This window comes from Eumetopias jubatus, unplaced genomic scaffold, assembly GCF_037043125.1.
Source record: "Eumetopias jubatus isolate StellerSeaLion01/CBP00866 unplaced genomic scaffold, mEumJub1_p1.0 scaffold_10, whole genome shotgun sequence".
Taxonomy (NCBI): domain Eukaryota; kingdom Metazoa; phylum Chordata; class Mammalia; order Carnivora; family Otariidae; genus Eumetopias; species Eumetopias jubatus.
This window is the reverse complement of record NW_028274816.1, coordinates 54,121,863-54,140,534: the sequence shown is the minus strand read 5'-3', so window position 1 is coordinate 54,140,534 and position 18,672 is coordinate 54,121,863. Positions and strand designations below refer to the sequence as shown.

General features: G+C 40.3%; 1 protein-coding gene across 1 annotated transcript in view; it reads left to right on the top strand.

The window, feature by feature from the left end:
* The window catches only part of ZNF235 (zinc finger protein 235), a 35,887-nt gene extending 17,761 nt beyond the window's left edge, over window positions 1–18,126 (top strand). The window contains exon 5 of the mRNA XM_028087953.1: window positions 15,233–18,126. Within this exon, the coding sequence (XP_027943754.1) occupies window positions 15,233–17,172 (1,940 nt within the window). The 3' untranslated portion in view covers window positions 17,173–18,126. The remainder of the gene's footprint in view (window positions 1–15,232) is intronic.
* Window positions 18,127–18,672: the final 546 nt, after the last annotated feature.

Below are 18,672 nucleotides of genomic sequence, written 5' to 3'. Positions count from 1 at the left end.
CTCTGACACCTCAAACTGTGTGTGGGTTAAGTAATGCATTGAGTCAAAAGAGAATCAAACGCAAATTTTACCCTGTGCCATTAATGGTCAGCCAGGGATTTGGGAGGAACTTAGATTAATGTTACTCCTGTGGCTCTCAGGGCAGAAATTCTGGAAGCCAAAGTTTCCTACTCCCTGGCCCTGAACAGTTTTGGCTTTTTTCTGTCTGATCTGGAAGGGGGGTTAATTTGGGAAGCACTCTAAAGCAAAAAAAGTCTTTAAAAGTTGTACAAAATTCTCATTCCCATTTGTAATCTCTCCCTCTCTCTCCTTCTTGTCCCACGCCTGTCCCTAGGCAACTACTGATCTACTTCCTGTCACTCTACATTACTTTGAATTTAAAAAAATTTTTTTATAAATGGAATCACACAATATTTTTTTCAGTTGTCTTATTATACTCAGTATAAGTTGAGATTCACCCATGTTGTTGCATCTATCAGCCGTTCCTTTTTATTTCCAAGTAGTAGTCCAGTGTGGATATACTACAATTTATTCATTCACCTGTTGATGGAGGTTTGTTTCCAGCTTTGGGCTATTACAAATGAAGATCCTGAATGTTCTTCTATCCATGTGTGTATTGCCATAGGCCTTCATTTTTCTTGGGTAAGAATAAGGAATGGAATGGTTGGATCATGTGGTTGGTATATATGTTAATTTTCATTTTTTTCACTGATTGTGTGTACATATATATAACACACAATTTTTCACACCACTTTTAGGTTTACAGCAAAAGTGAGAAGATAGTTCCCATAGATCATGCACACATGCGCATGCACACACATCAGCTTTCCCCTACCAACATTTGATACTAGAGTGGTATTTTTGTCATAACTGATGAACCTACACTGATACATCGTTGTCGCCCAGTGTCTATAGTTTACAGTAGAGGTCACTCTTTGTCTTGTACGTTTTGTGTGTTCAGATTTATAATGGTATGTATCTACCCTTAAAGCACCATACAGAATAGGTTGCCTTACAATTCTCTGTGCTCCACCTGTTAATTTCCCTTCCCCTCTCTCCACGGTCAACTAGCGATCCTTTTGTCTCCACAGATTTGCCTTTCCCAGGACACCCTACAGGTAGACTCTTAGAGCTTTTAGTTGTTTCAGACTCACTTCTTTCACCTAGTAATTTACAGTTACTTGAAGGCTCGGTAGGTCTTTTCTTTTGAGCACTGGATAATAGTCCATTGTCTGGATGTACCAGTTTATTCATCCATTCAGTTGATTGCTTCCAAGTTTTGACAGTTACAAATAAAGCCGATGTAAACTTCTGTGTGATGATTTTTGTATGGACATGTTTTCAACTCATTTGGGTAAAGACCAAGGTCCACAATTTACTTTTGTAGTTTTAAGAGAAACTGCCAAATTTTCAGCAACGGTGAACTGAGAGTTCCAGTTGCCCCACATCCTCACCAGCAATGGTGTTGTCATTGGGATTTTGGCCATTCTAACAGGTGTAGTGGTATCTTAATTTGCAGTTCACTAAAGACATATGACGATGTCGAACACCTTTTCGTGGGCCTGTTTGCTGTCTGTATAATTTTCTTTGGTGATGGGTCTGTTCATGTCTTTTTACCCATATTTTATTTTTTTTAAAGGTTTTATTTGACAGACAGCGACACAGTGAGAGAGGGAACACAAGCAGGGGGAGTGGGAGAGGGAGAAGCAGGGTTCCCGCTGAGCAGGGAGCCCGACATGGGGCTCGATCCCAGGACCCTGGGATCATGAACCAAGCTGAAGGCAGACGCTTAACGACTGAGCCACCCAGGCGCCCCTACCCATATTTTAAGTGGATTGTTTTCTTATGGTTGACTTTGAAGAGTTCTTTGTGTATATGTTGAGTAACATTCCTTTACCACATATATTTTTCACAAATATTTTCTCCCTGTCTGTGGCTTGTCTTACTCTCGACAGTGGCTTTCACAGAGCAGAAACTTAGGAGTATGACAGTTTTGTATTTACATTAAGGTCTATGATTTAATCTTTGTGAAAAGTTTTTTTTTTTTTGCATGTGAATGTCCAGTTCCAGCACCATTTGTCAAAAAGACTGTCTTTGCTTCATTGTATTGCCTTTACTTTTTTGTCAAAGATCAGTTGATTATATTTGGGCCTATTTCTTAGCTCTTTATTCTGTTCCAGTGGTCTATTCATCTGTTCTTTTGCCAGTACTACACCATCTTGAATACTGCAGCTTTAGATAGTAAACTTAGAAGTTGATTAATGTCAGTCCTCCAGCTTTGTTGTTCTTCAATATTGTTCTGGCTCTTCTGGGTCTTTTGTGTTTCCATATAAACTTTTAAATCTGTTTGTCAGTATCCACCAAATATCTTGCCAGGATTTTGATTGGGATTGCAAAGGACTGACATCTTGACAGTATTGAGTCTTTTTATCCCTGAATTTAGAATATTTTTCCATTTACTTAGATTTTGTTCATCAGAGTTTTATAATTTTTCTCATACAGATCTTGTTAGATTCATACCTACATAGTTCATTTTGGAGGGTGCTAATGTAAATGATAATGTGATTTTAATTTCAAATTCCATTTGTCCATTGCTTATGTATATGAGAGCAATATACTTTTCTATATCTTGTGTCCTACATCTTTGCTGTAAGGGTTTATTAGTTCCAAGAGTTTTTTTGGTTGATTCTTTGGGGGTTTCTACATAGACAGTCATATCATCTACCAACAATGAGTTTTATTTCTTCCTTTGCAATCTGTACCCTTTTTACTTCCTTTTCTTGCATTTGCTGGGACTTACAGTATTGAAAAGGGGTACACTTCAAATCAAAAGCGATTTTAAAAAAGACATCCTTTTTCCTGATTTTAATAGGAAGGTTTTGGGTTTCTCACCATTAAGTTATGGATAAAGAAGATGTGGTCCATATATACAATGGAATATTACTCAGCCATCAGAAAGGATGAATATCCAACTTTTACATCAACATGGATGGGACTGCAGGAGATTATGCTAAGTGAAATGAGTCAAGCAGAGAAAGTCAATTATCATATGGTTTCACTTATTTGTGGAACATAAGGAAAAGCACGGAGGACATTAGGAGAAGGAAGGGAAAACTGAAGGGGGGAAATCAGAGGGAGAGATGAACCATGAGAGACTATGGACTCCGAGAAACAAACTGAGGGTTTTAGAGGGGAGGGGGGGAGGGGGTGGGCTAGCCTGGTGATGGGCATTAAGGAGGGCACGTACTGCATGGAGCACTGGGTGTAAAACGAAAACAATGAATCGTGGATCACTACGTCAAAACCTAATGATGTACTGTATGGTGACTAACATAATAAAATTAAAGATATTAGCTGTTAGTTTTACAGTTGTCCTTTATCCAGTTGAGTAATTTCTTCTATATTCCTAGTTTGCTGAGAGTTTTTATTATAAACGAGTATTGGATTTTATCAAATGCTTTTTCTCTCTTTTGATAGTATCATGGGATGGATATTAATTTTCACGTTTTGAACCAGTCTTACATGCCTGGTGCACTTGGTCACAGTGTGTAATTCTTTTTATACATAGTTGCATTTGATTTGCTAATATTTTTGATGATCTTTGCATCTTTTTTTAATTTAGGTTAGTCACCATACATCATTAATTTTTGATGTAGTGATCCATGATTTATTGTTTTCATATAACACCCAGTGCTCCATGCAGTACGTGCCCTCCTTAATATCCATCACTGGGCTAACTCATCCTGCCACCCCCCTCCCCTCTAAAGCCCACAGTTTGTTTCTCAGAGTCCATGTGTTAATGAAATACATTGGTCTGTAGTTTTCTTGTATCTTTGGTTTTGGTGTTAGGGTAATGATGGCCTCATAGAATGAGGAAACATTCCCTCTGCTTCTGTCCTCTGAAAGCTCTTGTAGAGAATTAGTATAATCCCTTTCTTAACTGTTTGGTAGAATTCACACGTGAACCCACCTGGGTCTGGTGCTTTCTGTTTTGAAAGATTTAGGTCTATTCAGATTGAGATTTGGCAAATTGTGTCTTTCAAGGAATTGGTCCATTTCATCTAGGTTTATTAGATGTGGGCATAGAGTTATTCATAGTGTCTGTTATTTTCATGTCCATAGTATCTGTATTGATGCCTTTTTTTTTTTTTAAAGATTTTATTTATTTATTTGACACACAGAGACACAGCGAGAGAGGGAACACGAGCAGGGGGAGAGGGAGAAGCAGGCTTCCCACAGAGCAGAGAGCCTGATGTGGGGCTCAATCCCAGGAGCCCGGGATCATGACCTGAGCCAAAGGCAGACGCTTAACAACTGAGCCACCCAGGCGCCCCCCTTTTTCTAATTTTATTATGTTAGTCACTATACAGTACATCATTAGTTTTTGATGTGGTGATTCATGGTTTTTGTATAACACCCAGTGCTCCATGCAGTACATGCCATCTTTAATACCCACCCATCACCAGGCTAACCCATCCCCCCACCCCCCTCACCTCTAAAGCCAACAGTTTGTTTCTCCTTTTTCTTTTTTTATTAAGATATAATTGACCTAAGCACTAAAATTTTAAGGTGAATATCATGATTTGATTTACATATATTACAAAATGACTTACCATAGTAAGTTTAGTTAAAATCTATTACCTCGCATAGGTTTTTAAAAAAAACGGTTTTTTGGGGCGCCTGGGTGGCTCAGTTGGTTAAGTGACCGCCTTCAGCTCAGGTCATGATCCTGGCATCCCGGGATCGAGTCCTGCATCGGGCTCTCTGCTCAGTGGGGAGTCTGCTTCTCCCTCTGACCCTCCTCCCTCTCGTGCTCTCCATCTCTCATTCTCTTTCTCGCAAATAAATAAAAATCTTAAATAAAAATCTTAAAAAAAAACGGTTTTTTCCCTTGTGATGAGAACTTTTAGGATTTACATTCTTAGCAATTTTCAAATATGCCATAGAGCAGCGTTAGCCATATTCATTGTTACAGTACATCCTCAGTACTTATAACTGGAAGTAGGGACCTTTTGATCCCTTTCATCCATTTCCCCCATACTCAGTAACCACAGATTTTATCTTTTTTGAGTTTTTTTCCTACCTATGAGAGATTATACAGTATTTGTCGGACTTATTTCACTTAGCATAATGCCCTTGAGGTCCTTCTGTGTTGTCATAATGGCAAGATTTAATTCTTACGTATGGCTGCAGAATATTCCCCCCCCCACTCACACACAATTTCTTTACGCATTCATCCATCAACGGACACTTGTTTCTGTGTGTTAGCTATTGTAAATGCTGCTGCAGTGAACATGGTGCAGATATCTCCCCCGCATACTGATTTTTGTTTCCCTCAGATATATACCCAGAAGTGGAATGCTGGGACATGTGGTAGTTCTGTTTTAAATGCTTTGAGGAGGGACACCTGGGTGGCTCAGTCAGTTAAGCATCTGCCTTTGGCTCAGGTCATGATCCCAGGGTCCATCGGGCTCCCTGCTCAGCAGGGAGTCTGCTTCTCCCTGTGCCTGCCGCTCCCCCTGCGTGCGTGTGTGTGTGTGTCTGCATCCTCTCTTTCTCTCTGACAAATAAAATCTTAAAATCCTTTGAGGAACCTCTACACTGTTTTCCATACTGGCTGCCCCAGTTTACAATCCCACCAACAGTGCACGAGCTTCCCTTTCTTCAACATCCTCTCCAACATTTATTACCTCTTGTCTCTTTTGATGCTAGCCATTCTAATAGGCATGAGGTGGCACCTCATTGTGGTTTTGATTTGCATTTACCTGATGATTAGTGATGTTGAACATCTTTCATGTACAGGTTTCCTCTGCTCTCTGAAAGGGGGTTCCTATGGGAAAAAAAAATATATATAAAAGGACCTCATTCATAACAGCAACAATGACAAAAAAGATAAAACTCTTTGGGATTAACTAGAAATATGCCAGATTTATATGAAGGCAATTATAAAACTTTCCTGAAGGCCATGAAGAATGGCCAGAATCAGTGAAGAGACATATTGTGGTCCTGAATGGGAAGAGTCAATCAATAGCTTAAAGAAGTCAGTCCTTCCCAGATTAATTATACAACCAATGCAATATCAATAAAAATGCATGAATTAAAAAATATTTTGTAAACAAATGGCATAAAGAAACAATTACCAATAATTTCTATGGAAAATTTTGGCTGTTCCCAGACCGCAAAAATAACCTCTCTCGGGCTTTTTTGGTACCTAAGACACATCTTGCTAGTGGATGCACGGAATAAGTTGAGATAAAGCACAGATGCTCCCAGACACAGTTCAGAGCTATAGTGGCTTCAATGCCGAGATGCTGAATGGAGTTCCTGAGAGCCTAGCTGTTTGCCGCTGAGGGTACACACTGCGTCTATAAGGGCTCACTGCAAAACAAACACTAAATTCGATGTTCACTTTTCACCTATTTTCATAAAAGTGAAAATCCTTTTTGGGTTTCTTTTGGTTAGCAAATGCCAGTACAAATGTAGGTTTTTGTCAAAATGAAGTGGAGTTAACACAAACTTTCAGAAAGCAGGTGATACCTGTAACTGTTGGCTATTTGAATACAGGCGTACCTCACTCTACAGCACTTCGCAGATACCGGGTTTTTTGTACTTCTATTTGTGGGTTTGTTTTTTTTTTAAATGTTAGTCACCATACAGTACATCATTAGTTTTTGATGTAGTGTTTCATGATTCATTGCGTATATACACCCAGTGCTCCATGCAGTACGCGCGCTCCTTAATACCCATCACCAGGCTAACCTATCCCCCCTACCCCACCCCCAAAACCCTCAGTTTGATCCCGGTGTCCATAGTCTCTTATGGTTCATTTCCCCCCCCCGATTTCCCCCCTTCTCCTAATGTCCCCCATGCTATTTCTTATGTTCCACAAATAAGTGAAACCATAGGATAATTGACTTTCTCTGCTTGACTTATTTCACTTAGCATAATCTCCTCCAGTCCCATCCATGTTGATGCAAAACTTGGGTATTCATCCTTTCTGATGGCTAATATTCCATTGTATATACGGACCACATCTTTATCCATTCATCTGTTGAAGGGCATCCCGGCTCTTTCCACAGTTTGGCTATTGTAGACATTGCTGCTATGAACACTGGGGTGCATATGGCCCTTTTCACTACATCTGTGTCTTTGGGATAAATACCCAGTAGAGCAATTGCTGGGTCATAGAGTAGCTCTGTTTTTATACACTGAAGGTTTATAGCAGCCCTGCATCAAGTCTTTCAGCACTGTTTTTCCAACAGCATTTGCTTGCTTCATTTCTCTGTGTCACCTTTTGGTAATTCCCACAATATTTCAAACTTTTTCATTATATTTGTTGTGGTGATCTGTGATTATGCCTTGTTCCTGATCTATAGAGGAAAGTGTTTCATCTGATTTTTGAATGTTAAACTAACCTTGCATTCTCGAAACAATCACTCCATGATTTAGTGCCCTTTTTATACATCATTGGATTTAGCTGGCAAAGCTTTGTATGGATCTGTAGTTGTCTTTTCTTGTAATGTCTGTGTCTGATTTTGGTGTCAGGGTAACGCTGGCCTGATAAAATACCTTGGGAAGTAGTCACTCTTATACAGACTCCTCCAGAAGAGTGAATGTCATGATTACAGTTTTGTAATTCAGCTTGAAGTCCGAATTTTGATGCCTCCAGCTTTGGTTTTTTTTCAGTATTCCTTTGGCTATTTGGGGTCTTTTCTGGTAGGTTTGGTTTTTTGGAGATATTTTCCTTTGTAGGAGTTAGGTTTCCTTGTTTGCAACCAGGAACTGGGCAGCCTCCTCCCACCCTTGCCACACACTCACCAGGAGGGGTGGGGCGGGCAAAAACTCTGGGAAATTGGGGGCGGAGCAAGATGGAGGAGTAGAAGACCTGGATTTCATCTGGTCTCAGGAATTCAGCTGGATACGGATCAAACCATTCTGAACACCTACGAACTCAACAGGAGATCGAAGAAAAGAATAGCAACAACTCTCTGAACAGAAAAGCGACCACCTTCTGGAAGGTAGGACGTTCGGAGAAGTGAATACGAGGCGATATTCGGGAGGGTAGACAGCAGGGAAGGGGGCCTCCGTCCGCCGCTTCTGGCAAGTGATAGAGCCCTGGAGCAGCCAGGGCGGGACAATTCCGCCTCAGGCAAAGACATTTGGGAACCACGGCAACAGGCCCCTCTCCCAGAAGATCAGCACGAACAGCCAGCCAAGACCGAGTGTACCCATCAATGAGAACAGAACTCCAGCACTAGGGGAATACTGCACATAGAATTCATGGCTTTTTTACCATGATTCTTTAGTCTTTCAAAGTTAATCTTTAAGTTTTTTTTGAATTTTTCTTTTTCCCTTTTTCAACCATTTTATCCTTTTAAAAAAACATTATTATTTTTAGAGTCATATTCTAGCCCTACAGTAGTTACCCTTAGTTTTGGCATATACATATATATATATGTATATATAATCTCTTTAAAATTGAGATGGTTTCTTCTAACAGATCAAAATATACCCTAAATCTCTAGTATGGCTTTGTTCTAGTCTCCTGCCTGATCACTTTTTTTAAATCTTTTTTTCCAAACTTAATTCCTTTTATAAAATTTTTTATAATTTTCATCTTTATAGTCATATTCCATCCCTTCATCATATCAACCCTTATATAGAAGTCTTTAAAATTTTGGGAGGCACTTCCTTCTAACAGACCAAAATACACCCAAAATCCAGTGTGTGCCACTGATCTATGCACCAGCTGGATCATATTTGATCATAGTTTTTTTTTCCTCTTTTTTCTTTCTTTCCCTTTTCCCCTGGTTTCAGGTCTTTTCTGATTTGTTTAGAGTATATTTTCTGGGGACGTTGTTACCCTGTTAGCATTTTGTTCTCTCATTCATCTATTCTCTGGACAAAATGACAAGATGGAAAAAAATCACCTCAACAAAAAGAACAAGAGGTACTACCGTCTGCCAGGGACCTACTCAATATAGACATTAGTACGATGTCAGACCTAGAGTTCAGAATCATGATTTTAAAGATACTAGCTGGGCTTGAAGAAAGCATGGAAGTTATTAGAGAAACCCTTTCTGGAGAAGTAAAAGAACTAAAATCTAACCAAGTCGAAATCAAAAAGGCTGTTAACAAGGTGCAATCAAAAATGGGGGCACTAACTGCTAGGATAAATGAGGCAGAAGAGAGAATCAGCAATATAGAAGACCAAATGATGGAAAATAAAGAAGCTGAGAAAGAGATAAACAACTACTGGATCACGAGGGCAAAATTTGAGAGATAAGCAGTACCATAAGACGAAACATTAGTATAATTGGGATCCCAGAAGAAGAAAGAGGGGCAGAAGGTATATTGGAGCAAATTATAACAGAGAACTTCCCTAATGTGTGGAAAGAAATAGGCATCAAAATCCAGGAGACACAGAGAACCCCTCTCAAACATCAATAAAAATAGGTCAACACCCCGACATCTAATAGTAAAACTTACGAGTCTCAGAGACAAAGAGAAAATCCTGAAAGCCGCTCAGGAGAAGAGATCTGTAACCTACAATGGTAGAAACATTAGACTGGCAACAGACATATCCAGAGACCTGGCAGGCCAGAAAGGACTGGCATTATATATTCAGAGCACTAAACGAGAAAAATATGCAGCCAAGAATACGATATCCAGCTAGGCTGTCATTGAAAATTGAAGGAGAGATAAAAAGCTTCCAGGACAAATAAAAACTAAAGGAATTTGCAAACATGAAACCAGCCCTACAAGAAATATTGAAAGGGGTGCTCTAAGCAAAGAGAGAGCCTAAAAGCAGCATAGACCAGAAAGGAACGCAGACAATATACAGTAACAGTCACCTTACAGGCAATACGATGACACTAAATTCAAATCTTTCAATAGTTACCCTGAATGTAAATGGACTAAATGCCCCAATCAAAAGACACAGGCTATCAGATTGGATTAAAAAACAAGACCCATCAATATGCTGTCTGCCAGAGACTCGTTTAGGACCCAAAGACACCCCCAGATTGAAAGTGAGGGGGTGGAAAACCATTTACCATGCTAATGGACACCAAAAAAAAAAAAAAGCTGGGGTGGAAATCCTTATATCAGACAAATTAGATTTTAAACCAAAGACTGTAATAAGAGGTGAGGGAGGACACTATATCCTACTTAAAGGGTCTATCCAACAAGAAGATCTAACAATTGTAAATATCCATGCCCCTAACATGGGAGCAGCCAATTATATAAGGCAATTAATAACAAAAGCAAAGAAACACATTGACAACAATAATAGTGGGGGACTTTAACACCCCCCTGACTGGAATGGACAGATCATCTAAGCAAAAGATCAACAAGGAAATAAAGACTTTAAATGACACACTGGACCAAATGGACTTCACAGACATATTCAGAACATTCCATCCCAAAGCAACGGAATACACATTCTTCTCTAGTGCTCATGGAACATTCTCCAGAATTGATCACATCCTAGGTCACAAATCAGGTCTCAACCAGTACCAAAAGATTGGGATTATTCCCTGCATATTTTCAGACCACAATGCTTTGAAACTAGAACTCAATCAGAAGAGGAAAGTCGGAAAGAACTCAAATACATGGAGGCTAAAGAGCATCCTAATAAAGAATGAATGGGTCAACCAGGAAAGTAAAGGATTAAAAAAAATTCATGGAAACAAATGAAAATGAAAACACAACTGTTCAAAATCTTTGGGATGCAGCAAAGGCAGTCCTAAGAGGAAAGTATATAGCAATACAAGCCTTTCTCAAATAAGAAAGGTCTCGAATACACAACCTAACCCTACACCTAAAGGAGCTAGAGAAAAAAACAGCAAATAAAGACTAAACCCAACAGGAAAAAGAGAAGTAATAAAGATCAGAGCAGAAATCAATGAACTAGAAACCAAAAGAACAGTAGAACAGATCAACGAAACTAGGAGCTGGTTCTTTGACAGAATTAACAAGATTGATAAGCCCCTGGCCAGACTTATCAAAAAGAAAAGAGAAATGACCCAAATCAACAAAATCATGAATGAAAGAGGAGAGATCACAACCAACACCAAAGAAATACAATTATAAGAACATATTATGAGCAACTCTATGCCAGCAAATTAGATAACCTGGAAGAAATGGATGCATTCCTAGAGATGTATCAACTACCAAAACTGAACCAGGAAGAAATAGAAAACCTGAACAGACCTATAACCACTAAGGAAATTGAAGCAGTCATCAAAAATCTCCCAACAAACAAAAACCCAGGGCCAGATGGCTTCCCAGGGAAATTCTACCAAACATTTAAAGAAGAATTAATACCTATTCTCCTGAAACTGTTCCAAAAAATAGAAATGGAAGGAAAACTTCCAAACTCGTTTTATGAGGCCATTACCTTGATCCCAAAACCAGACAAAGACCCCATCAAAAAGGAGAATTACCAATATCCTTGATGAACATGGATGCAAAAATTCTCACCAAAATACTAGCCAATAGGACCCAACAGTACATTAAAAGGATTATTCACGACCCACACGACCCACCCACACACGACTAAGTGGGATTTATCCCTGGGCTGCAAGGTTGGTTCAACATCTGCAAATCAATCAACGTGATACAATACATTAACAAAAGAAAGAACAAGAATCATATGATCCTCTCAATAGATGCAGAAAAAGCATTTGACAAAGTACAGCATCCTTTCTTGATCAAAACTCTTCAGAGTATAGGGATAGAGGGTACATACCTCAATATCCTAAAAGCCATCTATGAAAAACCTACAGCGAATATCATTCTCAATGGGGAAAAACCGAGAGCTTTCCCCTTGAGGTCAGGAACGCAGCAGGGATGTCCACTCTCACCACTGCTATTCAACATAGTATTAGAAGTCCTAGCCACAGCAATCAGACAACAAAAAGAACTCAAAGGCATCCAAATTGGCAAAGAAGAAGTCAAACTCTCACTCTTTGCAGATGATATGATACTTTATGTGGAAAACCCAAAAGACTCCACCCCAAAACTGCTAGAACTCATCCAGGAATTCAGTGAAGTGGCAGGATATAAAATCAATGAACAGAAATCAGTGGCATTCCTATACACCAACAAGACAGAAGAGAGAGAAATGAAGGAGTCGATCCCATTTACAATTGCACCCAAAACCATAAGATACCTAGGAATAAATTTAACCAAAGAGGCAAAGGATCTGTACTCAGAAAACTATAAAATACTCATGAAAGAAATTGAGGAAGACACAAAGAAATGGAAAAATGTTCCATGCTCATGGATTGGAAGAACAAATATTGTGAAGATGTCAATGCTACCTAGAACAATCTACACATTCAATGCAATCCCCATCAAAATACCATCCGCTTTTTTCAAAGAAATGGAACAAATAATCCTAAAATTTGTATGGAACCAGAAAAGACCCCGAATAGCCAGAGGAATGTTGAAAAGCAAAGCTGGCAGCCTCACAATTCCAGACTTCCAGCTCTATTACAAAGCTGTCATCATCAAGACAGTATGGTACTGGCACAAAAACAGACACATAGATCAATGGAACAGAATAGAGAGCCCACAAATTGACCCTCAACTCTAGGGTCAAGTAATCTTCGACAAAGCAGGAAAGAATGTCCAATGGCAAAAAGACAGTCTCTTCAACAAATGGTGTTGGGAAAATTGGACAGCCACATGCAGCAGAATGAAACTGGACCATTTCCTTACACCACACACAAAAATAGACTCCAAATGGTTGAAAGACCTAAACGTGAGACAGGAGTCCATCAAAATCCTAAAGGAGAACACAGGCAGCAACCTCTTCGACCTCAGCCGCAGCAGCTTCTTCCTAGAAACATCGCCAAAGGCAAGGGAAGCAAGGGCAAAAATGAACTATTGGGGCCTCATCAAGATAAAAACTTTTGCACAGCAAAAGAAACAGTCCACAAAACCAAAAGACAACTGACAGAATGGGAGAAGATATTTGCAAATGACATATCAGATAAAGGGCTAGTATCCAAAATCTATAAAGAACTTATCAAACTCAACACCCAAAGAATAATCCAATCAAGAAATGGGCAGAAGACATGAACAGACATTTTTCCAAAGAAGACATCCAAATGGCCAACAGAGGCATGAAAAAGTGCTCCACATTGCTCGGCATCAGGGAAATCCAAATCAAAACCTCAATGAGATACCACCTCACACCAGTCAGAATGGCTAAAATTAAGTCAGGAAACGACAGATGTTGGCGGGGATGTGGAGAAAGGGGAACCCTCCTACACTGTTGGTGGGAATGCAAGCTGGTGCAACCACTCTGGAAAACAGTATGGAGGTTCCTCAAAAAGTTGAAAATAGAGCTACCATACGATCCAGCAATTGCACTACTGGGTATTTACCCCAAAGATACAAATGTAGGGATCCGAAGGGGTACGTGCACCCCGATGTTTATAGCAGCAATGTCCACAATAGCCAAACTGTGGAAAGAGTCAATATGTCCATCGACAGATGAATGGATAAAGAAGATGTGGTATATACATGCAATGGAATATTATGCAGCCATCAAAAGGAATGAGATCTTGCCATTTGCAACGTGGATGGAACTGGAGGGTGTTATGCTGAGTGAAATAAGTCAATCAGAGAAAGACATGTATCATATGACCTCACGAGGATTTCTTAATCTCAGGGAACAAACTGAGGGTTGCTGGAGTGGTCGGGGGTGGGAGGGATTGGGTGGCTGGGTGATAGACATTGGGGAGGGTATGTGCCGTGGTGAGTGCTGTGAATTGTGCAAGACTGTTGAATCACAGATCTGTACTTCTGAAACAAATAATACAATATATGTTAAGAAAAAAAAAGATAGCAGGAGGGGAAGAATGAAGGGGGGTAAATTGGAGGGAGAGACAAACCATGAGAGATGATGGACTCTGAAAAACAAACAGGGTTCTAGAGGGGAGGGGGTGGGGGTATGGGTTAGCTTGGTGATGGGTACTAAAGAGGGCACGTTCTGCATGGAGCACTGGGTGTTATGCACAATGAATCATGGAACACTACATAAAAAAACTAATGATGTAATGTATGGTGATTAACAATAAAAAATTTAAAGAAAAACTTGGGAAATTTTGTAGAGCTTTGAGTACATCTTTTACTTGGTTAAACATTGTATTATTGCTGCACCTTAACTGGTTTTCAGAGTTCTCACAAAGTCATTGTTGTCTGTGTGGTGTTGTTTATCTGTTGCTCCTGTGTGGTACCGAGGGCTGGACCATCCCATTCTGCCTTCCTGCTTACATTGCTCTCTTGTTTAGCTCTTTGAGTGTATTTCAGACAGTTCTAAAGACCTTGTCTGACACTGCTGATACCCGTCACAGACTATTCGTTGCTGCCACTTTATTCCTCCAAATAGGCATTTTTCCTGTTTTTCTTTTTCTTTTTTTTTTTTTTTTTTTTGGTATGCTTTTGAAAACAGCTCTTTTTTTCAGGGAAGACCTTCACTAATGTGCAGGGTGTGTTGTGAACCCCGGGGTCTCCCCATGGTGAGGGCTTAAGGTCTTCTCAGGAATGTTCTGAGCCTGTGTCTTGCCTGGGCTTATGTGTGTGTGTGTTTCTCAACTCTATCATATACAAAGATGCTTTTAAGTGTCTGAACCTCCCAAAGATCGTCACCCTAGCTTTATGGGGACATAGGTGTTCTTTTGCATTCCTTCACATGTAATCATTCTCCCCAGCCTTCTGCAGGTCTGTAATCCCCCTGCAGCTCCCCCGAGGCCCTGTCTCCAAGTCAGACAGAATCGACACTGGTCCCTCCAGCAGCCCCCAAACAGGTTAGACCAGTGCAAATAAAGTCTGCTCTGCTCTGCCCAGTTTGAAGTAGGGAATTGCGAGGTGGGCTCCTGCATCCTTCAGACTGTACCTTACCATAAGTAAAACTGCCACTACATTTAAAAGTAGCTGCATATGGAGAATGAGGAAAAGCCCACACAGCCCCAAGGTAAGACATACTCAGTAAAGACCTGAGAAGACCTTAAACCCTCACTTTGGGCTGATCCCAAATTTCCTCCCATTTTAAGTGTATTTTTTTCTACTGGATGGTCCCTTGTTTGCTATAGATCCTTTTCAGCTAGGCTTTTTTTTTTTAAATGTTTTCTTTGGGGAACAAGGGCTTGGAGTTTCTGTTTACCAACTTGCTGATGTCACTCTTTCTGTCCCTAATTCTTTATCCTTATTCTTTCAGGAGGTAGGAATCAAAATGAGGTGGAGACTCTTCATGAAGCAGGAATAAGGTGCCTTTCGTTGGGAGAGCTTTCATGTTGGCAAATCAAGAGACGTGTTGTGAGCAAATTAAACAAAAATCAAGACTCTGTGATAAATAGTCAAGGAAAGAGTTCTCAGTTCCCTGACCAGTGTGATTCCCCCTGTCAAGTGGGAGCAGGAATATGTATTCAGGCTTCTGTGGAGGACAGCTGTATCATGAATCTTCTAGAGGATCATTCCAAGATTATTGAAAAGCAAGAATTTCTGGCTGGGAGAGCTCATAATTCTTGGAGTAAAATATATCTAAGTGAAACACAGAATTACCAGAGAAGTTGTAAGACTCAGATGAAAAGCCAATTATGTATATTTGCTCCATACGTTAACATTTTCAGTTGTATTTCACACCACCATGATGACGATACAGTGCACAAGAGAGACAAAGCTCACAATAATGACTGTGGTAAGGTGTCCCCTCTTATCCAGCAGACCTACCACTGTAGTGAATGTGAGAAAGCATTCAGTGATGGCCCCAGTCTTGAACTTCATCAACAGGTACACTCGGGAAAGAAGTCCTCCCCTTACAGTGCACATGAGAAGGACACCAGTTATAGCTCAGCTGTTCCCATTCAGCAAAGTGTTTACACAGGAAAGAAACGCTATTGGTGTCATGAGTGTGGGAAGGGTTTCAGCCAGAGCTCAAACCTGCAAACTCACCAGAGAGTCCACACAGGGGAGAAGCCCTATTCGTGCCTTGAGTGTGGTAAGAGCTTTAATCAGACCTCACATCTTTATGCCCATTTGCCTATCCACACAGGAGAGAAACCCTACCGATGTGAAAGTTGTGGGAAGGGCTTCAGTCGTAGCACTGATCTGAATATTCATTGCAGAGTTCACACTGGAGAGAAACCTTACAAATGTGAGGTATGCGGGAAGGGCTTCACTCAGAGATCACATCTTCAGGCCCACGAGAGAATCCACACTGGAGAGAAACCATACAAATGTGGAGATTGTGGTAAACGCTTTAGTTGTAGCTCAAATCTTCATACCCATCAAAGAGTCCACACTGAAGAGAAACCATACAAGTGTGATGAATGTGGGAAGTGCTTCAGTTTGAGCTTTAACCTTCACAGCCACCAACGAGTCCACACCGGGGAGAAACCGTATAAGTGTGAAGAGTGTGGGAAGGGTTTTAGTTCAGCCTCAAGTTTTCAGAGCCATCAGAGAGTTCACACAGGAGAGAAACCATTTCGCTGCAATGTGTGTGGTAAAGGCTTCAGTCAAAGTTCATATTTTCAAGCCCACCAGAGGGTCCACACTGGAGAAAAACCATACAAATGTGAGGTGTGTGGGAAGCGCTTCAATTGGAGCTTGAATCTTCACAATCATCAGAGGGTTCACACAGGAGAGAAACCTTATAAATGTGAAGAGTGTGGGAAGGGCTTCAGTCAGGCCTCAAATCTTCAAGCTCATCAGAGTGTCCACACTGGGGAGAAGCCATTCAAGTGTGAAGCGTGTCAGAAGCGATTCAGCCAGGCCTCACATCTTCAAGCCCATCAGAGAGTCCACACTGGAGAGAAACCATATAAATGTGATACGTGTGGTAAGGCCTTCAGCCAGAGGTCAAATCTTCAAGTCCATCAGATAATTCACACTGGAGAGAAACCATTTAAATGTGAGGAGTGTGGGAAAGAATTTAGTTGGAGTGCTGGGCTCAGTGCTCATCAGAGAGTTCACACAGGAGAGAAACCCTATACATGTCAGCAGTGTGGTAAAGGCTTCAGTCAGGCCTCGCATTTTCACACACATCAGAGGGTCCACACTGGGGAAAGGCCATACATATGTGATGTCTGTTGCAAAGGCTTCAGCCAGAGATCACATCTTGTATACCATCAGAGAGTCCACACTGGAGGAAATCTGTAGACATGTGAGGTGTGGTGTAGCCTTCAAAGTTCACATCCTCCTCTCTACTGGAAAATCGATGCTGGGAATTGTGGGAAGTTCCTTCAGAATTCAGAAGCCTCAAGGAATCTTCACATGCAAGTAAGCTCTGTAAAGTGCTGTTTTAAGGACTCGGGAGATAAATTCTTTACAAACATCAGATTTCACAGAGAGAAAACCTATAAATACAGTCAATGTTTGAGTTCTGAATGTCCCAATTTTCAGGATGCAACGCAAAAGAATTTCAAAATTCATCTGAGTCTACCCAGGAAAGAGGCCTTATAAATGAAGATTAGGGGCAGAACTTTAATGAAAGTATCATGAGGGACAAGTAAAATTAACGGCAACGGCAATGTAACCTCCATGTAGGGAGGGATGTTTTTCACTGCTTTATCTCTACCATGTAGAAGTGTGCTTGGCTCCTAATAGATGCCCAGCAATTACTGAATAAAGGGAGAAAATCTATCATTAGGACAAGTATTTAAAAATTGTACTCCCCTACCCAGATTTCATAATAACATACTCAAAAGGAATCCTGCAAGTAGCCTTAATGAGATTTCAGGAAACGTTCAAGTACAGAAAATCATGTCATGCTGTCATCCACAGTAAGGCAAATTTGGATGAAATTTGTGAATGGCCCCCATCCTCCATCCAGCCCTGGTTCTTTGTAGTATGTCAGCCCTTGTGTACAGTGTAATATTTAGTATCATTAGTTTGTATTTTATAGACTGATAATACTGTTTTTAACTAATAACATACTACAATTTATATGCCTGGAAATTTTGGACCCTAATTCATTAAGGTAGGATTTCACTGTTACTCTTTGAAAGTGTTAAAAGTAGTTACTAATGACAAGAAGTTTTTTAGTAAACTTGAATTGTTAGTAATTGGTTTCTTCTCATTATTTCCCTTCATGCTTAGGTCAGATTGCCTTCCCTATGCACAGTCCTTCATCCAGACCTGTGTAGGCAGGGGCTTTGGCAGATTAATTTTGTCACACCCCATCCCCACCTCTCCCCCACCCCCCATGGAAGGCAGAGCAAGAAACCAGTTGGGTTTTTATTGAAATTTCATTAAATGTAACAATTTAGGTGGATTACTGTTTACAGGGCATTCTGTGTTCAATACCTCTTGTCAGGAGTGGACATTAACTGGTCAATATATATCAAAATACCCTTTGACCTGGCAATCCTAGCACTAGATGCTTTGCTTAGGAGATTATAGCAAAAGTGAGAGTGTACACAAGGATGTTTATACTGATTTTTTTAAAGGAAATAAGTATTAGCAAAGTAGTGGAATAAATATATTCTAATACACAGCCACACACACACACAAAAAGGACATGGTCTGTAAGGACAGAGAACCATCATTCATGAGAAAGCTACATTAGAGCCTTCCCAGTATGTGTGGCCCAAGTAATAATATGTATACCTACAGATGTGCTTACATACAAGGAGGTAATATGTAGAGGGACGTTCATGG